Source organism: Pieris napi, chromosome 12, assembly GCF_905475465.1.
Source record: "Pieris napi chromosome 12, ilPieNapi1.2, whole genome shotgun sequence".
In the NCBI taxonomy this organism is placed as follows: Eukaryota; Metazoa; Arthropoda; class Insecta; order Lepidoptera; family Pieridae; genus Pieris; species Pieris napi.
In genome coordinates this window covers 12,230,367-12,257,856 of record NC_062245.1, presented here as the reverse complement: position 1 = coordinate 12,257,856, position 27,490 = coordinate 12,230,367, and the positions used below count along the sequence as shown (strand labels likewise).

General features: G+C 34.6%; 1 protein-coding gene across 3 annotated transcripts in view; it reads right to left on the bottom strand.

The window, feature by feature from the left end:
• LOC125054267 (Ca(2+)/calmodulin-responsive adenylate cyclase) overlaps positions 1-27,490 on the bottom strand; it is a 96,207-nt gene that overhangs the window by 24,596 nt on the left and 44,121 nt on the right. For all 3 annotated transcript variants that reach the window (XM_047656020.1, XM_047656019.1, XM_047656021.1), the window contains exons 6-7: positions 10,236-10,347; positions 9,694-9,821 (exon numbers count right to left, since the gene is read on the bottom strand). In XM_047656020.1, the coding sequence (XP_047511976.1) occupies positions 9,694-9,821; positions 10,236-10,347 (240 nt within the window). The remainder of the gene's footprint in view (positions 1-9,693; positions 9,822-10,235; positions 10,348-27,490) is intronic.

The following is a 27,490-nucleotide window of genomic DNA, read 5'->3' as shown; positions in this document are numbered from 1 at the left end:
GTCATTTGAGATTTCAATAAACAATTTTGCAAAAAATATAAAATACAAATATTTCATAAATTCTCTTAACGAAATTTTAATTTTAAAAATAGAATTTCTATAAGGTAATTCACCCTTCTCACTCTCTCTCAATCGGTCTCAATCGCTCTCTCCCTTTTCTTCGACAAAAACGCTGCACATCTTCGTGAAGTTTCACTTCAAAACCCCAATGTCGCTACAACTAAGTGCCTTCTGTGCCTGACTCTTCACCGAGCGAATGTTAATGCGCACTTAGACAGTCGACAGCCGTGGTTCGAACCTACGACCTGCATTTATTCAAGTAAAAACTAAAACACCTAAGCCAGCCTCAAAATTGCGTACATGATACATTCAAGGGTTTCTTAATACCGGATCAGCAATCGTAATATAATTAAATGGGTCTAAGCCTAATACTTATTACATAGCCATGTTAATTTGATATCAAACTGCATTTGTATGCTGAATATCGTATTAGGTACAGAGCAGTGTTGGCCTAGTGGCTCCAGCGTGCGACTCTCATCCTTTGGATCGTAGGTTCGATGCTGTGCACCAATGTACTTTCTATGTGAGCATTTAGCATTCGCTTGACTGAAGGAAAATGTGAGGAAACTTGTCTTAGGCACAAAAAGTCGACGACGTGTATCAGGAACAGATGGCTAATCCTTGCCTATTAGATTGACAACAAAAATGAGGTCCAGACCTAAAACGATTGTAGCGTTATTTTGTATCGTATTAGGTAAGCGTATATCGAAACAATTGTAACGAGTCGTCAATTCATAGGTGAATTTTTAAACCAAAAGACAAGTTTTACAAATTTGTGTATGTTGAGCAAAGGCTGATTTAGTTTATGGTTTAATTCATGATCACCGGGCCTGCTGAATGAAGTTATAAACGCTTCCTAGTAACGTAAGTTAGTATCTTAGGTCTGATTTGTAATCTATATATATAAAAATGAAACCCGTTTTCCGTTGTCACAAAATAACATGAAAACGGCTTGACCGATTTGTCTGTTTTTTTTTATAATATAAGGAAGTACGAGGATGGTTCTTACGGAGAAAAATTAAAAAAAATTGAGTGAAAAAGTCTAAAAACAACAATTTTGTATATTCCCATACAAAATATTCGTAATACTTATAAGTCAATTTGAACTTTAATACCATACCATAAAGGTCAAGTGTTAGTGGAGGTGTTCCGGGAAGGTAAATTTTCATTTTATGACCTAATGTATTTGTTGTCTTATCAACTATCTTTTTTTTTATCTTACTAGCTAGAACGGTGTCCCGAATAGCAGAATAAGTATTTTAAACAAATAAAGAATCGACTGTTAGGCGGTACGATGTTCGCCAGTCCAGCTAGTACACAATAGTTATGTTCGAATTTAATTCCTACAAGATAGTATATTAAAAACATAACTATATATAAGCTGCATATAGGAGAATGCATACCAAGATGTTTATGGTTTGTGGTTGCGGTGTACGGTTGTCATAACCACGACACCAACCTTATGACGCTTTAATGACAACATTAAATAAGATTTTATCACTACCATAGCAATTTAATTTAAGCCTTAAAATTACACGTTTTATGTTACTATAAATATAATTAACATCTAGGAATAATAATTATTATTAAAAAGTAAATTAAAATGAAGTTAAAAAGTTTGGTTTCTGTGGCAGTGTACCTTTAACGACAGCATTTCGCTGTATTGCGATAATGATTCGTTAAGCGAAGAGCACCAGCTCTGGGGTCACGGGTAATATCTACCAGGCGCCAACTTAAATCTTTAATTATACGTATACTTGAATGTTATGATTACTAATAAAAACATATAATTACAAAAACAGTTTACAATTGTATTTTTAAATACACGCGTATCACAAACCCAAATGGTAGCCCCATTTGTTATTAGGTTTAGTATTTTCATGAGAAATCTAATTTGAAAAAATTACAAGAAAATAAATTAAACCTGAATAAACACATTTTTTTTTTAATATATAGAACCAACTGGCACGAGACCCACCTGATGTTAAGTGATACCATCCATAGACACTATCAGTGCCAGAGGGCTCGCGATTGCGTAGCGACATTTAAACGAAACACTTTTGTATTCAAGTAAAACTGTTCATATGGTTTGATAACGTACAAACATACTATAGAGAAGAAACTAAAACAAAACCATTTAGTCAATATAAAAAGAAGTTACAGTTACACTCAAAATGTTTTAGCTACTTTGGAGCTCGCATCCTTATTAGTAAAGTAGGTTAGACTAAAATTATTTATTAGTCTTCAGTTAGGCTAGATTGTAATGATCCATGATGTCTTAATAAAGACACACATAAAGAAAACTTCTGTATAAAAAGACTAAAACAACCATCCAGGAATGTACGTAAATTCTTTCAGTGATCTATCATTATTATAGAATGGCTACCCACGGCTCCTCAAGCCTGATTATGAAGCCACAAAGATTGTGTCAAGAGACTGAAAGAACCAACCAGGAATGTACGTAAATTCTTTCAGTGTTCTATCTATATTATAGGATGGCCACCCACGGCTCCTCGAGCCTGATTATGAAGCCACAAAGATTGTGTCAAGAGACTAAAACAACCATCCAGGAATGTATATAAATTCTTTCAGTGTTCTATCATTATTATAGAATGGCTACCTCCACGGCTCCTCAAGCCTTATGAAGCCACAAAGATTGTGTCAAGAGACTGAGAGAACCAACCAGGAATGTACGTAAATTCTACCAGCGTCCTATCAATAGTATAAAACGGCCACCCATGGCTCCTCGACCCTGACAAAGAAACTACTGAACCTCGACATTCGTTAACGATAGCGCGACATGCCTTGACAATGACCTGCTATGTTAATGCCTACTTACACAATGCCCTCTTGAACGAGACTTAATTTCTTTCTAGTGACGTAAGTTTGCGGATTTACAGTTAAAAACGAATACTAGGTCTGGAAACTTACCGTTTATTCAAAAAAATTAAGCAGTGTTAGTAACCACAGTTTGACAGAAAGAGCTACTGGGATTTTCGGCGGTGGCGGCTATTTATTGAATAAAGTGACTGTCGCATTATATGTAATACTTATCATAATGAGCAGTGTTAACCAGGCTTCAGCGTGCGATTATCATCCCTGAGGACGTAGGTTCGAGACCCGGCTGTGAGCCAATTGACTTTCTATATGTGCATATAACATTCACTCGTAGGTACGGTGAAGGAAAACTTCGTAAGGTAACCGGCTTGCCTTAGACCCAAAAAGTCGACGGCGTGCGTCAGGCACAGGAGGCTGATAACCTACTTGGCTATTAGATTAACAAATGATCATACATATACAGAAATCTGAGGCCCAGACCTAAAAAGATTGTAGCGCCACTGATATTTTTATTTTATAATACTTATATAGATTTTCTCTCCACCCCTTATGGTGGCTGTACACACTCGGCGAGAGCCTCTCGCCGAGAGTCTCGACCGAGAGGACCGAGAGAAGAGCGCAGCCTGTACACACTCGTTACGTTATTTGTATTTAAAACAGCGTTAATAATGGACGTGGAAACCGCTGCTGGTTGGATGGTTACTATGCACCGCAACAGAAATAGGTAATTAGGTTCATAAAGTTACGTCCACGGTACGTAGCCATGAGTGAATCTCGCTTTTTCTTTAGTTCCTCAATTGGGATATCCATCGGCCGGCTTATTCGCATCCAAGCATCATGTAGAGATTGTTTATTTTTGTGTCCTACATCCTTCGGATTCCATAACAACGATTCCCTTTGGTAACACTCCAAAAACTCTAATTCGCGTTCGTTAGACCACATTGTGCGATACGTCCTGTCACAACCACAGTCATCGAGCAAGTGATTGAACGAGTGTGTACAGGTCGCTCTCGTTTTACTCGCGAGACCCTTTGACTCGTGCGCCAAAAACCGACAGGCGACCGAGAGAGGCGAGACCGACTGCGAGGAAGCGAGGCGAGACGAGAGCTCTACTGTACACTCTCGCCCTCGGCCTGTCTCGGGGTGTCTCGCCGAGTGTGTACAGCTACCATTACAATCTTCTCTATCTAATGTTTTTCGTAGTGTCTCAGTGGTATGAAAAGCGTTGACGAACTATGCTGACTAAATTTCTTTTGAGGTTCATGAGTGTACATTGTGTTACCTATATCTACGAATGATTTTGACTTGAAAGACGAACAATGTTGTTGCAAACATCAAAGCATTGTTGTGCTCGCCTCAAACGCAACCTTTCGTTAATAGCGTAATAAAATTATACTTTATCAACTAGATGTCTAGGTTCGCTTAGTTTAGGCTTAGACTTCAAAGCAAGGTAACCTTTTGAAAATTAATCGACATACTTTTTTTATATTACTTTGATATTGTAAATCTATAATATTATAAAGAAGAAATAACGTTTATTAGTAATTATAACAATCAAATATACAATTTTTACAATTTTCTTTATCTAAATAGTAATAATTAAAAGAAAATTAAAACAAATTTAAAAAGTTTGGTCCCTGTGGCAGTGTACCTTTAACGCTGGCAGCATTTCCTCGCTGTATTGCGATACTTATTCTTTTCATTCATTCTTTTACTTATTTATGAATTAGATCGGGACAGATAAAAATAATGTCATGCGTAGCCTACCAGTTACACCAACATTTGACTTGCTTATATTGGCCAAGTAATAATAATGATGGTAAATCAAGCGCTCTCGTTTTTTTGTTTAAAAATCATCACTACCAACACTTCTACCAAACAGACTCTGCCCATGGAGGCCTAGAAATATATGAATTCATTCTTTGTGCGAATGTGATCGAACTACAGATGCAATGCAATTCAAGCATATAAACGATCTGTTTAAAACGTATTTAAAAACAATGATTAATTGTTTATACTGCACCAGGTCAAGTGCTGGCAGAGTTAACTTACAAACTAAGACAATACATCAATGTCGAGAAATTGTTATTATATATAATTTTAACTTAATCTGGGATAAGGGTCGTTCAAGTATTACGTAAGCAACTTTGGGGGGAGGGGGGTCTTTGATTTTCTTATTTGATGTGATTAAGTCACAGTAATTATTTACTTTTTTTACACATTATCTGTGCCTGAAAATGAAAAGCATTTTCGAGGATTCCTATAAAAATGAATACGTTTATGTACTATTACTTTTGAGACCTTTGCTTTGAGGGGGGATAAATTGCAGTACATCTGCTTTCGTAATACTTGAACGACCCCATATAAAGAAATCGACTATGATCAATCTTCGGGGACTTATAGAGAGTTATAATTTTGGAATGTTTGATGGGTGGCCTTGTACATTACTAGGACTACATCACCTCAATACCGCTGTCTCCAGTATAATGTATATACAGGCATTTAAAATAATACGATTGTATATTTAAGAAATTAATAACTTCGGAACTATCGCACATACAGGAAGGCTATATAGGAATATTTTTCGTCTTAAGAAAGTTATTTTAATTGTAGGTTTACAGTTACAACTTTACTTATAATGATTAATTATTAAATTGATTGCTATTTATTATTGTTTAAAAAGGAATACGAATCGCTAAGTTAGTTGTGATTCGATAGGAGTTGCTATTTATTGAACTTAGGTTCAACTTTGGGCAACAACTCTGATCAAAGTCAAAGGATTCGAAAGAAAAGGTAAAGCTTATCAAATGCATCAAACTATTGGCTGAATTATTTATTGACTTCTATTTATTTTGGTTTATTAAAATCACATTAATATTACAATCATTGCTTGGCAAGTAACGAGAACAATTAACAAGTGGTTGGTATAATTTAAATACCAACATGTGCCAAGGGTTAGTATAATTTAAATATAGCTAAATAACAGTTTTATAATTATTTCGGGTTAGAACGCATCACTACATACAATTATCAATAAACTTAACAAAAGCTACGTTCGTCACATAACAAAATCCTTCTAATAACGAAATATATTCGTCTACTTTTGCAATTACTTGAACCAATTAAGAAAATTATCACCTGTGTCTTAAAAGACATTATAGTATAACGGAGCTTTAATAAATATAATAATTGAATTTTAGGATAATACGCGCGAGCGTTCAGTAATCTTCAAATTACTAAACTAATTAACAAACTTATAATTATCATATGAAACTCGCACAAAACGTTTTATTACTCGCACAAACATTTCTAATTTGTATATAAACATTATATACAAATTAGAAATGTTTATCTTTGCTTATATTACCAGATTGCCTTGGTAACGCTGGATCGACAGAGTGGAGTAGGACCTGCTGCAGCTAAAAGCTAACAATTTGCAGGTGATAACACGGTAGCGCTGGAAGTTCCTGATTTCGGAGTTCGAAACACTTTTTGGATCGAGCCAGTGAGTGAGTTATATTACAAAAATATTGTTTATAACTGATTGAAAAACTAACATCTATATATACGACTACAGGACGATAAAGTTCCGACTAAGGCCTGAGCTCGTAAAACGATACGGATGTCATTAAACGTGATGTTATTATCTCTGATTTGCCACATTTACATTCAGCCCTTGCCTGACAATAATATTGCCCTATATCCTTCTTGCATATCGTCACCAGTGAGTTCACACTCACTTCACTCTGGTATTGAATGCAACAGTGGCAACTTACTTATTTACATACGCTGCCCACTTCTCTGTCGACAGGAATGAGTATAAATATAAAACTTAATTGGCTACAACCTTTTTAGGTCAGGGCCTAAGATTTCTATATCTGTTTCATGATTTATCAATCTAATAGGCAAGTAGGTGATCAGCCTCCTGTGCCAAACACGTTGACTTTTTGGGTCTAAGACAAGTTTCCTCACGATGTTTTCCTTCACCATTCGAGCGAATGTTATATGCGCACTTAGGACGAAAGTCAATTGGTGCACAGCCGGGGATCGAGTACAACCTCAGGGATGAGAGTCGCACGCTGAAGCCACTAGGCCAACACTGCTCTGAGTATAAATATGCCATAAGATATAATTGCACTGAGCTTATGACATTAAACAACGTCATTAGATATGTCGACGCTTTTACATAGCCAAAAAGCTTAAATTATTTTAGAGGTATAAGTATATATAGGTATTATTATATAATACTAGCTGATCCGGCAAACGTCGTTTTGCCATGTTTATCATTTTTAATAAAAAAATAAGGGTTGATCGTAGAAGGGTGAAAATTGAGGATTGTATGTATTTTGGCATGCTGTATCATAAAAAAATAAAAACAAAAAATATTGTCTAAAAAATAAAAAATAAATTAAGGGGTGGACTACCCCTAACATTTAGGGGGATGAAAAATAGATGTTGGCCGATTCTCATAGATACCGGATAAGCACAAAAAATTTCATCAAAATCGGTCAAGCCGTTTCAGAGGAGTATGGCAACGAAAACTGTGACACGAGAATTTTATTAGATTAGAAGAATGTATTGTATTAGTTACCTTAACACATATCTGATGGATGGACCCTAAGCCTTCAATCCAGTTGACCTAGAAACCCCTCGGCAATATTTATAGAATAAGGGCAATCTGTACACTTCGATAAATATGTGAAGTTGTTAATGCTATCGATGAAGTATTGTGTTAAATAACAATGTTATTCAATACACTTAACCACTGTTAATAAACTCCAGTATAGTCCTATTAACTTACATTATATTTTGGCTTTGTGTGATCAAACTTTAAGTGACATTATTCATAATAAATATTTTATTATTATGTACACATACTTGTTAGACAACTGTAAGTTATAAAAAAAATATATATATTTCTACTTATTGTAGGTAATCAGTTGTTTTAAGATCTTATATCATGATATATTGCTAACTAAAGAGTTTTAGATGGCGCCTCGTAGATTGTACTAGTATTTTTTTATTTTTTTTATAGAACGGGGGGCAAACGGGCAGGTGGCTCACCTGATGTTAAGTATTACCGCCGCTCATGGACACTCTCAATGCCAGAGGGCTCGCGAGTGCGTTGCCGGCCTTTTAAGAATAGGTACGCTCTTTTCTTGAAGGACCCTAAGTCGAATTAGTAACGAGGAAATGCTGCAGTGGGCAGCTGTTCCAGATAGCGCGGCAAAAACTGCCTTAAAAACGCTGCCACAGGGACCAAACTATTTAAATTTGATGAAATTTATATTTATAAATTTTAAACTATTATTATTACTTGGTTAGGTAGGTTAAGAATATTGTACATACTGTATATTTGTGAGTCGCAACTGTTTACATTCAATTTGTGCTTCAGGTACCACAAAAAACTTTGCGCTTTCTTCTCCTCCGTTCTACGCCCTAGATTTGAGAACTGGCAATGTGAAATTATTTCTTTAACGTCCATAAGTGAACTTTGTGGTAATATGAAAGGTATTTTGGTATTCTAAACATAACATTAGGGTAGACTAAGCTCATAAGCAAATTAGTACCTACTTGCTTGAAACACACGACGGATTTTAAGTCACGTAGTCTGTCCTTAATAAACCTACCAGGGATAATAATGTCTCAAGGTTATATAAATATCATATTTAGTGATTATGCAATAATATAATAAATCAGTGGCGCTACAACCGTTTTAGGTCTGGGCCTCAGATATCTGTTACAAGATCATTTGTCAATCTAATAGGCAAGTAGGTGATCAGTCTCCTGTACCCACGCACACGACATCGACTTTTTGGAATATAAAAATATAGGTTTTACTAGTAATTTTTTGGTAACTAAAACGTGACGTATAATATAAGTCATTTTTATATATAACTGGGGGTAAAGGGGCTGGAGGCTCATCTGAGGTTAAGTGATACCACCATCCATGAACATTTAATGCCAGAAGACCCGCGAGTGCGTTGCCGACCTTTTAAGAATTGGTACGCTCTTTTCTTGAAGGACTCTAAGTCGAATTAGTTCAGAAATACTTCAGTGGGCAGCTGTTCCAGATAGCGCGGCAAAAACTGCCTTAAAAACGCTCACTTGTGGAACGATGGCCTTGACGTCCGATGGTGAAACGGGAAACCCAGCTGGAGGTTTATTCCGACTATTTAAAAGGTCCCCAGGATCCTATGTGTCATTACGTCCCTGTTTCAATAAAGATATTAGCTATGCAATACATATGTCATTCTGCGGGGCACAGCTCGTAGTGCTTTTAAATTGAATTCGTAAGTTTCCAATCCATATTCAGATTCTGCTCTGCGAGCATCGCTCAAGTCACGTACAAAATCAATTCATTATTGATTCAACCCTACTTTTACCAACAAAATTGCACCGCGAGACGTGCTACAGCGGAATTAGAGATTATTTAATGAGCTAGCGAGACATCGTTTGCGTAGGATTTTGAATCTCTGAAGGTCAATATGACAACATCAGGGAATTGTCATAAACGTTGCGTTTTTCTTCCCTAAATTTAACATGGGGCGACCATACTATACAAACTACGGTCGCTTTTTTGCCTAACTTTTCAGCCATGAGAGGAGAAACCTGGCCTTCGTAGACCAGCCCGTCACAGATGCTTTGGTGATTCTTCAACCGGCTCTTTAAGGAATAGGTTTTTCATATACCCATCAGTGGTGTAGCAGGGAGCACAATATAATTATTATTTAAAATAGGAGAGTTAAATTATCAACTATTCTGGAGACATATATAAGCTATACTACAACTCACGCGATAGCATCGATCATGTCCAAGCCCATCTCGACGGTGCATCGTGCATGGTCAGAGCGGGGTTCGGGCAGCCCGGACACGCAGTAGTAGCAGTCACCCAGGATCTTGATGCGAAGGCAGTGATTGTCCTGGAAGTTAGTCAATTAATGTTAGCAACGTTAAAACTTTATAGACACTTATACATATCTGGAGAAATTATTCATATGTTTTATAATAAGTTCTATGCCATGAAATATATAATTATATATGTAGCATTTCTGCAAGGTTACTTCTAGGTCAAATATCATCTATTTTTCAATGTTATTGGCTAAGGGGGTAAACGAGCCTATGGGACGGCCAAATAGGGCAGTCATCGCAGCCCATGGACACTTTAGAAGGTGCGTTGTCAGCCTTTGAGGGAGTCGTATCTCCCAGGGAAGACTCCACCAGGAGTCATTTCTACAGTTCGCTAGTTAGCAAAAGTGTCTTGTGCTGATGCTATCTAAAGAAACATGATTATTAATAAATCCTTTAATTATTAAATAAATACAACAAAATCTTACATTGGCAAGTTGATCAAATCGACCAAAAAGTTCGTTAAGAAGTCGCACCAACTCCTGCGCACTGCACTGCGACGCAAGCACCGTGAAGCCCACGATGTCAGCGAAAAGGATACTGGAACAATATTGAAACTTTTATATTTTGTAATAAGTAATAAAGATTGCCCCAGTCACGTCTCTCATTGCAATGATAACGAATATAAGTAATAATAAAAAATAAAAATGTGGCGTTACAAACTTTTTAGGTCTGGGCCTCAGATTTATGTATCTATTTCGTGATCATTTGTCTAATAGGCAAGTAGGTAATCAGCGTCCTGTGCCTGACACAAGCCGTCAACTTTTTCTGTCTATGGCAAGCCAAGTAATCCATTTCAGAAAAAAAATTGAGAAAATGACATTAATCTAATGTTTTTCATAACTAATTATTATTACGGGCCGGCGCGCCTCAGTGCTCCAGCTCTCCACTGCCCGGAGTCCACCCCGATACAATTCGTGCTGGGATAGGGCCTTAAGAGTATATTTACAATTACGAAAAAAATAAAATGAAATAAAATATTTTATAATTACAATGTCTAAAGAGGACAAGTATAGCCTGGGTAGTAAGGTAGGTCTAGGCTTTCTTATTTAGATATCACGTCGTTTTCTTGCAGTTTCTTTTAATTATGAAATGGTCTTTGTTGTAATAATAGTTCATAATCTCGTAATTATGGTCTCATTATCGCAAAAGCGGTGTACTAGAGCATGCAAAGCGACGAACAATGGACGCGACATTTAGTGCTGCGTTAATAGAAATAAAATAATAATAAAAATTACTTTATTTAACTCAAAAACACTACATTTTGTACTTACATTTAAAAGATTGTAAACACACACTATCCTACGAATCATTGAGATACAATATTCATTGCGGTTAACCTTATACATGTAAAGAAATAATTATATTTCTTAAATTACATTATTAATTATCTATTTTGTTTTTATAAATGTTCATTTAGTTTTGTTTGTCTATGTATGTGTCATTTTTAATTTGAATATGAAGTGTTTGTTATGAGTACATTTTTAATTGATTATAAAAGAAATTGGATAAAAGTACAACTGAAAAAGCAAACTCTAAATGTTGTTTCTTAAAATATATATATATTTGCAACACATTTGAGTTTAACTCCCTTATATACATAATATACTTCTATGAGCACTAGCGTTTAAACTAGGCCTATACTGTATCTTAAATGCTAGTTCCTTCCAGTGTCATTAAGAAATTGATTAAGTTGTTTGTCATTAGATGTTTATTCATTTTTATTGGTTTTTAAAATAAATGATTTTATATTTAAGTAAAATTTAGAACAATACTACGGAGTACGGATTGAAGTTGGAAATTTTAAATAAAAACGAAATGCCTTATGTAAGTAATAGAATCACATCATTAACAACGTAAACCTACATATAAGCAACCCAAAAACGCTCTTTCTTCGCCCAAAGCCTGCGAGGCCCTTCCTTTAACCACTTTCTTAGAAACAAATTTAATTTAATTTTCATTTGCAAAAATTTTTTTTTCTTCTTTCAAATATTAAGAGCATTTATATGTTTTAAAGTGCATCAAGAGTACGGCTTGGTTACGCATCATTATAGCGCGGACGTTCTAGGTGCGTTTCTTAGTAATACAATAATTCAAATGCCGATTCATGAAAACAAAATAAAAATACTTTAAAAGTTGGTGGCTAATCTTTTAAATATTTTAGCAGAAATATAGAAGCCGCAACTAAAAACAAATAGACAAAATCTTTCAAAGGAACAGAAAAAGACAAGCTGGAAAGATGCACTTACAAAGGCTTAAGCAGTGGATAGTTAAATGAAAAATCTTGTAAAAATTTACAAAGATTTTTCTCAGACTTGTTAAAATTTAAAACTTATTTAACTGAAAGTGTTTTTAGTAGAATTTTATGCGTTATAAATATGACATATGGATCATGGTATCCACCTTTTTTATATATTGTATACTTTAAACGAATTTATTCCCTAAAACAACTAGACGGTGTCTAACATGACGTCAGAATATTGGTGAATCTTTTTGGATCATGTCAAACCCAAAGGGCGGTTCAGTCGACATTGTTTTCACAATGTCTCGAATTGGATTAGAGAGGGTCATTTTAGTTTGTTCAGTATAAGTCAACATGTTTGTTATGAAAAACAGTGTACATATATCATTTTCATGATATTTTTTTTAATAGACAAGTAGTTGATCAGCCGTCTGTGTCTGACCACGACTAAGGAACACCGGTTTTCTCACGATGTTTGCCTTAACCGTACAAGCGAGTGTTGGTACGCACATACAATGAAAACCTCGAACCTAGGACCTCAGGGATGAGAGTCGCACGCTCTAGCCATTATGTTTGTTACACGTGCTGCATAGTCCGGGATTTTTGTAATAAAGGAGTAGACTATAAAATGCGTTCTATTTGAGAAATCAAAGGTATATTTAGCAAAGTATTATTTGCTTGGATAACGATTATTTACAATGTCTTAAAGTCATTCGGAGGCATTGGGTTTCATACACAATGTAATAAAAAATAAATTTATATAAGGCGGCCAGTTATTCCTTTTGTTTGTGTTGTGTGCAACGAAGTGTTAATAAATAATAATATTAAATAAAATTTTGCATTCCTAAAATTTCTATTTAATACAAAAGGTAAATAATTAATAACGAACTGATTGTGTAAATCTGTTTTAAGGTAAATTAACTAAAATATACAGGTTGCTTTTAAGTAGCTTAATCATTACTTAACTTCTTAGTAATTGTCGCATTACTACTGTGTTATATTGAATTTTCTTAGCACCAGTAGACAAGTTTGTTCTTTCGTATTTTTAATCCTGTAACTATTCTTTAACATTGTAGGGAGAATAGAAGTTTTATTTGTTTTCGGAATATAAAGAAAGCCGATGTTCCCCTCGTTATAACAGGTACATTTTAACAATACACTCTCGTAATGAAGGACGTTGTGATAACACAATTTCCCCGTCGAACAATAGCTACCCTTTACATCTTTCATAATACCCACTTTACAACACATTTGATTCGTTTATTATTTCCTCTGTATTTAACCTTGGCAATATAGTTTTTTGTTTCTTTCAATTAAATATAAACTCAAAGTCCACGAGTTTAGGTTATTTATGATTCGTGTTTTTGTCTTTTTACAACGATACGAATGTGTTCAGTTCTGATTTAGATTGTATTGGTATGCTTACACTTCATCATCGGACCTCGAGGCAGAATACGAAATCCCATCAGTATCACCTCGACGTCCGTCGTTCCACAACTGATCGTTTTATAAGGAAATTTTTGCCGCGCACCACCTATATGTGGAACCTGCCCACTGAAGTATTTCCGAACCAATTTTACTTAGGGTACTTCCGGAAAAGAGCGTATCAATTCTAAAAAGCTACGCACTTCCCCATAAATACCTGTTCATTCAACAAGATTCCTTTCCGTTCCAGAAATGTGTGGATACCGAAATCTCAAAAAACTGAACAGAATTGAATCATTGTTTTGAAGTCAAGTATAAATCGTGTCACATTCATACATCATTAGGGATTATGTATTTATATATGCGTTATGTACATACTATATGCAATATCCGAATATAAACCTGTCTGATTTGGACACAAGTTCAAGTCAATGTCAACATACCACGTAAATAAAACATATTTTTAGCCACACTTACGTCACCTAACCTATAACCTGTGACGTCATTGCATTCGCTGATAGCCCTTTGATATCACTAATAAAAAATAATACTATGTCAACAACTGTACAACTTGGGGAAGGCTCCTCAAACATTGAGGGTTTTGACAGATGACAGATTTTAATTTTCATAAATCAAAACTATCCTAAAACATACACCACTTATTTAACTCGGCGTGTCCCGACTTTGCACGACTATACATATATTTTTAATATTTTCGAAAAATATATTACGTTACTCAGAGATAATGAAGCGTTTTAATAGTACGAGATTTTTTATACTCAGTTTAGTATTTATGAAGTTTATTCGTCAAATCATACAAATCTCTATAATATTTACTTAAATATAGCTTTACACAAAAGACAGTGTTGGCCTAGTGGCTTCAACGTGTGACTCTAATCCCTGAGTCGTCAGTTCCATCCCCGGCTGTGCACCAATGGATTTTCTGTCTATGTAAAGGAGAACATCGTAAGGAAATCTGCCTTAAACCCAAAAAATCTACGGCGTGTGTCACCTACTTGCTTATTAGATTGACAAATCATGATACAGATCAGAAATCTGAAACCCATAAGTTATAGCGTCACTGATTTATTTCATACATTTAGTCTTATAATTATGATTATTACTTTTTATCTATGTAATGGTTAAACACAAATTGGTCACAATATTTCCGTCTACCAATAATATTATATTAATTGGTTTACAATGATACGGATCACCTTACAAGCTTACACGTTACCTATCAAGGTTCAAAGTACGACAGCGACCTATGTTTGACATATTACGTTGGTAAAAATATGTTTAACTACTGAGTCTTACAATGATGTCTTATACATCCTATGACAGAAAACTCACTAATGCTAAAAAAAATTATGGAATGACTTTGTCACGTGACCATCAAACTTATTAAACCCAAAAGCTCGTTGAGCATAAATTTTCACAGACCAAAGTTTTAAAATAAAGGTCTTGATGTATTAGGTCCTTGATTGTTCGTATCGAAAGGCTTATAGTTCCGATAGTCTTGATCCTTCGAAGCCTTGATCTTTTTCCTTAGAGACGCTTGAAGGTTTTTGAATTAATCGGTTCACACATTATGCAAGTTTTATAAAAAAATGAATAATGATAGAAGAACAATCAAAGTATCTTAGACTTAGAGAATTTCTAAAGTTGTGTATTGATTGATTTTTTTATGTAACAAGAGGCAAACGGGCTCTGATGTTAAGTGATATGGACACTCTCAATGCCTCAAGAATTGGTACGCTACTTTCTTTCTTGAAGAAAGTAGCGTTCTTGGTTCGGAAATACTTCAGATGGCAGGTTCGACATACTGGTAGTGCGCGGTAAACACCGCCTTAAGAAACGCTCAGTTGTGGAACGACGGACGTCGAGGTGATACGTTTTATGTTCCTAAAGTTTATTTGTACATGTTTTCAAACAGTAAATATTTAAGCATTGCATATATTGGACCCTATAGCGCACATAACCCACTCTGAAAGTTTTATCACAATATTTCTTCTTAATCTAAAAGAAATGTATTAAACGATGATTTATTTCAACGAGTACGAAGAGAAAAAAGCTATTCGTGAATTTGATAAAAACCTACCTACGTAGACTAATAAAATGAGAGAGATAAATCTGATTTTCAAATTGCAACTGGCATAATCAGGCAGACAGACAATCCCATCAGCCAAATATCCGTTTAGCCTAAAAGGATCAGCGCACTAGACTTCCTGTCTGCGGCTATGACGTCACATTTCGCACTTGGAATGCAAAGCAGCTCACGATGGATTGGCTAGACTCGGTAGAGGAAAAAGTGCTCTTTGTTTAAGTTATTATATTCGCATATTCATTGCAACAGCATGATTGATTTTTATATCATCTAGTCTTTGACGATAAAAATTGTCGACACATCCTTAAAAGGTCTCAGATTTCAGTACCTGTTCCGTGATCTTTTGTTTTTTTTTCTGATAGATCTTTTGTACCTTCCACGCTTAAGGCATGCCGGTTTCCTATCGTTTTCCTTCGTCGTAGGAGCGAATGTTAAATGTGAAAATTGAAAGTCAATAGGTCCATAGGTGTGAACTCAGGGATGATAGTCGCGCGCTGATACCACTAGGCCAACATGGCTCTTTAAACATAGCTTTTTATATTTTGTACCACGCGAATTGAAAATATCGTTATCAATATCGAAGTTTAGCTATTAATGACAGCTAATGCGGGTACACTTAAAATATCAAATAACTACCCTCTTATTCATAAACATTAAAACTTAATATTTTAGCCCACATGAGACATTTATTTTTATAGCACAGGGTGCAAACGGGCAGGTGTCGCACCTGATATTAAGTGAAACCGCCGCCAGTGGACACTCTCAATGTCAGAGAGCTTGCGATGCCCGCCATTTAAGCATTAGTACGCTAATTGGTACTAAAACGCTATGATATTGTTGCTATGGTTACGGTATTTTCCGTGAAATAAAAACCATAGTAACTCTTAGTTACATAAAGCAGTCACTTTATTTTCAGAGATAACATTTAGGAGTTTTTCGAGCCGAAAGTAATTTTACTTTAAGGTAAACACTTAAATAGATTTATCCGTAATAGCGTGGTAAATGGTATCACCAAAACCGTAGTGCAAATAGCACTTGACCAGAATTAAATTAGAATCGCCGATCTGCTTATATAGACTCAATTTGAAATTTAAATGGAAATGTATATTTGGAATGTTGAATTACTAATAAATTAACTGTATTGAAGCGTTAGGGATGAATTCTACCTGCCAACTGTACGTGATCACGATGGTGAACTGTTAGGGTTGCTAAAATTTTATAATTCATACAACACTATACATGACATTTTGTTTCATTATGTCAAGTAAAGGTTGGCAAGTGTCAATGGTTGCAGTCTACAATTTCCTTGTAAACCCATAGTGGCAAATAGTCGTAGAGTTTTAAGCCAGTACTTCTTACCCACTATACCCTTGACTTAATGGCCGATTTACATTATCTTAGTGTTTAGGAGAGTGCTTTAGTACAACTTGAAAGGCAAGTTCTTTAGCGTAGCGTTTACTAAAGCAAGTAGCGTTTACATGTTTCAACTAAAGTACTATCCTAAAGCACTCTCCTAAACACTAAGATAATGTAAATCGGCCTTAACTTGTAGTAAATGTAAAAAAAATTTTTAATATTGACATTCATAGTTATTTACGAATGATTTATCAATACAACAATTTAGGCTATATATTACTACTTTTGGTGGTAGTATAGAAGATATTAATTAGATATAATTAATTTTTTAATTTGAATTCTTAAATAATAAATAAAAAGTATGAAGCTAGCCCATCACAGAGAAGCTTGGTCTGTAACTTTGTGTAAATTTATTGGGCATATTCAGTGCGGGCAAGTTCCTTTCAACCCGAAATATAAATTATTTTACAGGGAATTTAACCCAGAATTATAGCCCATAGACATCAGGGTGACATTTCCCTTAACTAAACATATAAAGTAGATTAATTTAATTAAACGATTTTTGGTTTTACGATTTCTAACATCTTTAAGATATTTTTTCTCGTCAAGACATTGTAATGTTGTGTACAAATGTTGTTTTGTTGGGTGTACTGCTATATATGAGGAAATAAATATATTTACTCGCGAAAAAGGCGTGGTTTGTATACAGCTGATAAACTCCGGAAATAGTTAAGACTTTTATAACTTCTTTTATAACTTCAACGTTATTTTGATAACTTATAACTTACAAGCTTTGTATTCGAAACTTTTATGAGTATTTTCCATACATCTCATACCTAAGATGAAGTATTGTATTTATGCTAGTAATGGCATGGTTTATGCTAGTTTTGAATTGAAAATTCAATTTATGCTGCATAGACCATTTATTGAGCTTAAAACACGAAGAGCATCCTTGCGATTCTGTAACTCACTTTTCGAGCTCACACAGCGGTTTTCACAGCGACGGTCGCGCTCAAATCAGTCGTAAAGCAGTCATTTTACGATTTGGCATTCTGATAAGGAGGAAGCTTGTAGTTCATTGTTTCGAAAAGTGTTCGAACTATAATAGCAAGGCAGGGCAAATATATCATCAAATTTTAACTCAGCACAAAGAATATTGAATATAATATTACAAGTAGCGTATCAATCAAACAGTGGCACTACTTGGGTGGGCCTCATATTTCTATATCTGTTTCATGATCATTTGTCAATCTAATAGGCTAGTAGGTTATCATTACGTGGTCGACTTTTTGGGTCTTAGACATGTCGGTTTCCTTAACTTACCTTCACCGTTCGTGCGAATGTTAAATGCGCACATAGAACGAAAGTCCATTGGTGCCGAGGATCGAACCTACGACCTCAGGGATGAGAGTTGAACGCTGAAGCCACTAGGCCAACACTGCTTACAAGAGACGTATACAACTTCTTTTTTAAAACAAATTTAACAATCAGTGCCACAACAAACAGGGGCCAACGGGCGGGAGGCTCATCTGATGGTAAGTGATTCCGCCGCCCATGGACACTATATTAGCTTACACCAATATTCACTTATTATTCTATTTGCTCGACTAGATTGTGATATAGTAAGATTAATGAACACTAAAATTCTTATTTTTAAAAACAATTTAAAGATCATAAAGCCATCGTTTTGGTTATAAAAATCAAAACATTCGTGAGTACAAACTAAATCTCCGTGGCTTTGGTCGGGAGCCAATAAATGACATGTTCTATTCTGGATATCAAGGAAAACCGTGTTTTCTGTTTATGTAAACACAATTAATTATTTTCATATATTCGAAAGTGGGTATAAACATTCTTACAGTTCCTGAAGACCTCTCGAGTGTCAAAAGTTTTTGCACTTCATACTGGTGTCAAAAGGAATCTTACGACAAAAAACTTTATCCTGATTTTTAGGCAAGTATTCAAACTCAAAATTACTTTATTCATATAGGTAAACAAGTACACTTATGAATGTCAACAGAAAAGATTCTAAATTTACAAGTCAAGGGCGTAGAACGGGCATGAAGAACTGGCATGAAACTCTCCGCCACTCTTTTTAATCGCCAAGTTTTGAGTCATAAAAATTGTTTGATCTGGAGCAAATCAAGCCTAAGGATTAGAATCATTTCAATGATTGTCAAATTTATAAAAACTTTTATTGATATATTTACGTTTAACTAGGATTTTTGATTTATTCAGTGATAACTCTCTAATTTCGCTTGGGACTTTGTTGTAAAATGTATGAGCTTGTATGAAGTACATAGAAATATTAAGCCAAGACTAGTAAATACCACATACCTAGTACTATAAATATCAAATTAAATTTGAATTATTGCATTCAGCTGAATGTTTCACGTCATTCAGTAGGTGTTGACATAATAGTTTGTCAAATGCATCAAAATAATACTCAAGGTTGGATTGTGTATAAATAATACTGTATTTACAAGTTTAAAAGGTGGCAACGCATTTACGAACTAACTGGCGGTGTATATACGTAGGTACTACAGTAAGTATTCATTAATTTTAATAATAAAATTTTAGTTTTTTGATTCATGAAAAAACATTTCTATTTCTTACGAATCGTAGAATTTTCTTGATCGGAATTAATGAAAAACCTATGGCGCCTTTCGTTTATTTGTCTATGTTCTAATGGTCGTTCGTATCTATGGTCCAATCATATACAAGTCTTTCAGTTTCACCAATCGTAATCAAAGGCGCCATTGTTTCACAATGTGACTCAAAATAAATTACCTTAAAATCACAAATTAAACACAAATATTTTCTTAAGATTCAACTCACTATATCATAAGTCCAAACAGACTTAAAACAAAAGCGAGTTGTATGTGATTCATAGGTTTTATATTATTGCAGACGGCGCCAACAAAAAGGCGGCTATGTTATTGCAGGATGACTACTTGGGTTTGTCACGATATATTAATGGAAAATATTTAATGTAGGCTTGAATTCAAAAGGAAAGTATGGAAATTAAATCAAGATTTAATTTATTTATTAACACTTCGTTGCAAAAATATAATACAATTGACGTAATCAAATGAAAAAGAGGGCAACTGGCCTTATCGCTTTCTGAGCGAAAAATAAATTAGATAAGTGTAAAAATACTTAAGACATAGTTATTTAGACAAAACTAATGGAACAAAACAAAGCAATGAAAACATTTAAACAGTGAACAGAACAATATTAAAAATAGAACAAAAAAAATTAAGATAATTTAACATCAGTTAGTACGAAAGTTACGAGAGATTTAGAGGAAGATAAAGAAGAATAAATTAATAAATCTGCAATCATATATCATAACAGTTCTCTACAGTTGCTCAGTAATATTTATAAACAGAATGGCATGCGAAATTATATTTCTGTGATAAATGCGTTGTTAGTTTTATTATTAGTTAACAAAAGTGTTGCATACTCATAAAATCTGAAGTCTGAAATATATTTGTATGTAGTCTATTATTTCTTGTAAAGTAAAAACTGTAAAATGCATCTAAACTCTCCCTAAAAATAAGAGTAATAATTATTCTTAACTCTCTCTCTCTCTCTTTAAATCAAAACCCTGTAATCGACATCCAAAAGCAACAGTGAAACACTATTTAACAAGGGCACAAAGTCCACGTCAAACTATTTCGTTGATTAGAAAGGAACCCGAAATCAACGATCAAAGAAATTAATTGACCCCTACAATTGATTAAGTGCGTATTCTTCCCGTACCTGTGTATACAGTGCTGTATGCATTTCTCAAAAGCTCTTGAATGTTTTAAGAAATATAGTAAATTAAATCCCGTGTCGTTGAAAGAAAACCGACCATGTGCCGATCAATGAATTATTTATGAAAATAACATGTCCACCAAAAAGGTATAGGAAAACGGGCAGAAGGCTCATCTGATGTTAAGTGCTACCGCCGCCCATGGACACTCAAGGTTAAGGGCTCGCGAGTGCGTTGCTGGCCTTTTAAGAATTGGTAAGGATCCTTAGAGGAATTTGTTCCGAAATATTTCAGTGGGCAGCGCAAAAACACTCTCCGTGGAATGCGGAGCATTGCATAGAGACCCAACATCTTTATGCAATGCCAAGTGATCAAGCTACTCAGAAAAAAAAAAATGAAACATCAGTATTTTTGACATTACATCTTTTAATTACCACATTCAGGGCGTACCTACATGGTAATTAAATAAACCCACCGAGTTGTAAGATCGTAAAATCTTCGGAATGATTTCTGCAACGCTTTACATACAATGTTAATATCGCTAAATGTATCCGGCGATTCATCGTATGGCTATTTTAGTTTAATCTTCACGCCTACTTAATACTTCTGTAAACAGTATTACTGTTTATGTGTCCGTGTACAGTAAATATATAAATATTTTCAAACCTATTTGTTATAAACAATTTTATTTTTTGTTGTTATGTACATTTTGCTCTACTACTCTAGAAATAAAATGTTACTATGTTACTAAATATAAAAAAAAAATGTTATATTTAAAGCATAAAAAGACCAATTCCTCTAAACTGTTATTTTTATCTCAAGCTTACAAGAAGGAAGGTTTACATGGTGACGTAGACACATTTATTAAGATAAAAAGAAACATATACGTACGACTGGATAGTTGTTAATATTTCCAACAGAATAAAATGTACAAACACTTATTTTAATAGTCCAACGACCGCGGCATTTCGTTATGTAACACTTTGAGCACTTGTAACAATTTTAATTGTACCATAACAAGTGGTTTGGCAGGGATATTTTCATCTTAATTTTTTCTTTGACATATCGCACCTGTCACACTGTAACAACTGTGGTTTTGTGCTTACACATGCCATAGTAAAGGAAATTCGATACCCGGGAAAACAAAAGAGAAAGAGAAAGAAATACAAGCTGTTTTGATCGTAAAATGCTGATAATATCGTAGCGTGCGTTTTCCATATCACGGTATGCGTTTTATTCATCAGCCATGGCACGGAGTTGTCAAATTGGATAATGAGACAGTTATAGCGTCAAAAGCTCGGAATCACCGAGAGTGGATTAAAAGATGATACGGGAAAAGCTATAATTGGAAAATAGAAGAAAATATTACATATGTACAGTATTCAAACAGTTATTATTATTATTCAGCGTGCGACTCTCATTCCTGAGGTCGTAGGTTCGATCCCCGGCTGTGCACCAATGAACTTTATTTCTATGTGCGCATTTATCATTCGCTCGCACGAAGGAAAACATTGTGAGGAAACCGGGTTCTAAACCCAACACGACGGCGTGTGTCAGGCACAGGAGGCGGATCACCTACTTTGCTATTAGATTGGAAAATTATGAATCATAAATAAACTAATTACTCAACTCTATTAAAGTAACTTTTCGTCTAAGTCGTTAAAATAATTGCTTATGCTCTTACATTACTCTTTTTATTTCTTTGGGACTTTCAAGATAAACAGGATACTATGTATCATCATTAATGTTAGTTAATGCAAGAAAAAAGTTTCGTAAACAAGCTTTTGTATGCGTAACGGGTGTAAGATTAGGTTAGTCCTAATGACTTTTTCATGGGACAAGAGAAAAATGAGCAGGGTCACTTTGAAGTGCTAACTGCCGCCAATGAACACCTGGGGTGTTTGCAGATGTGTTGCCGAACGTGAGAATGATACTACTTCCACTGGAGACACACAGAGTTGGTGCGCTGCAGAATATGCCTTAAAAAGCGCAGCGTTTGAGTAAAGGATGGTATTTTTAACACGAAACTAACAAAAAATAGGTTGCATTTCATAGAATTCCCTTATTAATAATTAAAAATAATTCCCTTAATTTCTCGTGTATTACGGTTGCTAAGGTATTAACTAGTACTAAACAAAACTAGAAGGAATTTCAATGCAATGTGTGCAATTATTAAATAAATTGCCGTCTAACATTCGAAATATTGGCGTGTTAAATCGATTTCAAAGCGGCACTAGCTGAGCCTAAATACTAAAATTAGGACTGCTCACTGATGGCAACGTGCATCTATATTTTTTTATGTAACAGGGGGCACATTGCCAGAAGGCTCACAAGTGCGTTACCGGCCTTTTAGGAACCGGTACGCTCTTTTCTTAAAGTCGAATTGGTTCGGAAATAATGTGAGCAGCTGGCTCAACAGTAGTAGTGGTGCGCGGCAAAAACTGCCTTAAAAAACGCTCAGTTGTGGAACTACGGACGTCGAGGTAATACCGATGGTATTTTGTATTCTGCCCTGACGTCCGATGATGAAACTCAGCTGCAGGTTTTATCCAAACAAATCTCGTTTGAAATATAGTTTCTTACGTAAAAAAATATCATCTCATAATGAAAAATAAAGTTCTCTAAACGTATTTTAAATGTATCTACATTAAGACTAATGTAAAACGTAAAAATGTACCAACTAGAAGTATGATTTGATTATTTTGTGTTTTATATACATATAAAGGCTACTTAGTTATTAGTATTTAAAGCAGTCTGAGCTTTAAAAATATTAAATTTTATGTTTGTTTAAGTTCGTTTTGTACAATAGAAATCAGTGCAAGTATAAATTTAGGTAATTGCTCGGAGCCAGTACAGTGTGCGGATGTCTAATTTTATTCTCTGCCAGAGGAAATATTCACGGAGATGAAATATTCTCTCTACAGCTGTTAAATGCAAGTCGGTAATTTTTACTATTTAATGAGAACATTTATTTTCTATTAAAGATACGATTTTATTATATAATTTAAAAAAAACTCTTTAATATCCGAAAATGTATCCGCTTTTATCATTTTTAATAATAGCTATCGAATTATGCAAAGACCTATATTAATTTACGTAGTGTTGATATAAATTACAATTCAAAATTAATTACCATCTACCGCCTTTGTCATACAATCTAAATTCACGATTAAGAAACGCGACTTAGTGCGAACTATTTCCTTTGTAAAATTTCAATACATGACATACAAACATATAATATATTTGTTGACGTAAATATAATGTATAAGTCATAAATATAATTATACATTCAACCTCAAACTTCCATTGTCCCATAAGCCATTACCATGGCAGTAACCGATTACTAATTAGTATGCGATAATGTTTATCTTAACGAGGGGATCATTTGCTATGCCGCTGATAATGTCATCGGTGTGTTTTCATACTTTCGATGACTTTTTTTTTGGTAAAGAACACAAGGAACACTGGGGTTATTGAAACAAAAAAATCAGTGGCGCTACAACGTCTTTAGGTCTGGGCCTCAGATTTCTGAATCTGTTTCTAAGACATGTCAGTTTCCTCACGATGTTTTCCTTCACCGTTCTAGCGAATGCTAAATGCGCACATAGAAAGTCCATTGCAAGCCGGGGATCGAATCTATGACCTCAGGGATGTGAGTTGCACGCTGAAGCCACTAGGCCAACTCTGCTCGTTGAAATTTAAACTTTACTAAGCCAAATTCACTTTCGACTATCTTAAAATAAGAAAAAAGTTTGCTACACTAAATTACATATCGCAAATTTTTTACCAAAACAAATAACGTTTGACAACGTTAGAGAATGAGCTAAATACAATGTGATCAAAGCCATCAGTCTTACCTATAATCCCTGAGACCTGCCATTTATCACAGCTTTCCAATATTATTTACCCACGTTTACGTAAACGAATACTGGCAAATTGGATTACTAAGACCGTAGAGGTGATACCTAATTGGTGTTATTACGTTCACTGAATACTATATATATCACAGCTATAGACATTTGTATGAGGACAACGCTTAGTGCCCGTTACTTGTAATTTTAAGATTTATATACGAAATAATAAAACAATTATAAATCATTTTGACTTCCAAACATACATATACGAGTCCCAAAAATTCGGTTTAAATATTATGCACAAAATAAACAATAATTGTTTTTAAAGCCTTTAGTAATTAATTCATACTGTAATTGTTTACTTAGTATTTGCGTTAGCGTAAGTTCTAGAAATAAAGGTTAGTTTTGTTAGTGTTCTAGTATTTGTGTAAGGCCCCTTTTAGGGTAAAATCCTACTCCATATTATAAATTTCACTTTAATTTAATATTATTGTCATTACTACATGATAACTGCAATATGATGTTTGTATTAGCGTTTAAAATATGAATACCCAAAAAGTCCCATACCCCGGGATCCATCCCGAGAGTTCCACTCTGTTCTAAAAATTCTTCTTTACGCCCAATAAGACAGGGTTTAATGGGTTTTTCGTGGATTTTATTTCCAAAATCAAATAAATCTCCGAGAACCCGAGAACACTTGCAACGATGCACCATATTACTACCAGTACCTAATACATAATATATTTTAAGACTTCGGTTTTGTGTTGAAATATACACAAATTTAACATATAATATCCCGTAAAACCACGACATCATTCTTCGAAAACCTGGATGATATATGAAAATTAATGTATCCATGAAAAATCTTTATAAAGAAAGCAATAAAGCGTCCTAGGACGAAGTAACATGATTTAGCTGTCTCATCTTTTTATCAAAATTAATGAACTCTATGATCTTAGAAGTCAAATAACTCACAAAAATCACTTTTATAATATATAATAATAATTAAGATTCATTTATTCCTTGAAATTTTCATCCATCTTTATAAAAGATACACAAACTTAAAATTGTATACAGACTTTCTATTTTTCATGGACCGATTGATTATAGAGGATAGGCCTCCTCCAACTGGCTTCATCTTTCTTTATGTTAAGCATTTTTATCCCAATCTTCTCCACCAACTTCTTTAAGAGGCGCATGAGGACGACCTCTCGTTCTTTTCCCTGGTGGCCCGTTCCACCAGCGTGTTACGCTGTTTATCCATCTGCCATCCATGCTAGCGGTGTGGCCCATTCCCAGTTAAGTATTTTGCAATGGTATAGTGCATCAATAACTTTTGTTTTCTTCTTCTGTACTTCTTATCTTGTACTTTAGTTTAAATCTCAATATAAAACCTATTAATAACAAATCAGCTGTGTAGTATACCGAAGCACACTAGTGGGGGTCAGTCAACGGTCTACCGCCGTGGCGCGCGGACGTTACTTGAGTTCTGGGATCGTACCGCTTATAAAGTGTACCTATCGGTGGTGTTTCTGAGTATTTTACAAGTGGCGACGACGGAGAATGTTAGGTTTGAAAGACATAAGGAAACATGGTATGTAAGGAAGGAACGCGTGTGAAAGAGAAATGTAAGTTTGATTTTATATAATGTTGGACCGTGACTGTTTTATCAGTCTTTTATATTGTCAACAAACGAAAAGGTTTCATAAAATAAGTACCGGCCAACCTGCCTAACGAAATAATGTGCGTTAGTTACAATGAGTCACGAGTTTGCACCTGTGGGCTGCGCTTGTTGTTTTTATTATATTGGTCATATATTGTTCACAATTCGATGATAATCGCTTTTATTGTATTATAAAAGGAAATAAAACAAACAAGCGCTGCTACAAGCAAGTGTTGACTGAGTGTAATAAAATGCCAAATATGTAGGTACCTACCTGATTTTGTATTTCTCTTACATGATCTAGTTACAGTTACAATGGTTAGACCAATATGAAAGGTCTTGACGATTAGTAGATAGCAATGGTTAGATCAATATGAAAGATCGATGTTTTGTGAGGTCAATTTGAGAGACCCACGTTTTGCTATCACGGCCAATATGAAAGGTCTTGACGATTAGTAGATACCAATGGTTAGATCAATATGAAAGATCGATGTTTTGTGAGGTCAATTTGAGAGACCCATGTTTTACTATAATGGCCAATATGAAAGGTCTTTAGGTACCACTTAGATAAACGTATTGAATAGTTTTTATTTGTTTGTTTCCTTTTATAAATTCTTGAACCATTTTGTAGTTAAATGTATTATTATGTATTCCATATTTGGCTGTATTTTTAATGTAACTGTTTGTTATTGTATATAATTTATGTTAGCTGTAGGTTTACAAAATAAATAAATTAGTAACTATGGTTAGATCAATGTTTTGTGAGGTCAATTTGAAATGTTTTTCTATCACGGCCAATAAGATAGGTCTTAACCATTAGTAGCCATGACCAATATGAAAGATAGTGGTTTTGTGACGTCAATATGAGAGAAAAATGTTTTCATTATCACGGCAAATATGAAATGTCTCGATAATGGTGTTAAGGTCAATATGACAGGCCAAAACGTTCTTAAAGTCAATAAGATAGACTAAGATAATGGTGTTATGGTCAATATGACAGGCCATAACGTTCTTAAAGTCAATAAGATAGACTAAGATAATGGTGTTATGGTCAATATGACAGGCCATAACGTTCTAAAAGTCAATAAGATAGACTAAGATAATGGTGTTATGGTCAATATGACAGGCCATAACGTTCTTAAAGTCAATAAGATAGACTAAGATAATGGTGTTATGGTCAATATGACAGGCCATAACGTTCTTAAAGTCAATAAGATAGACTAAGATAATGGTGTTATGGTCAATATGACAGGCCATAACGTTCTTAAAGTCAATA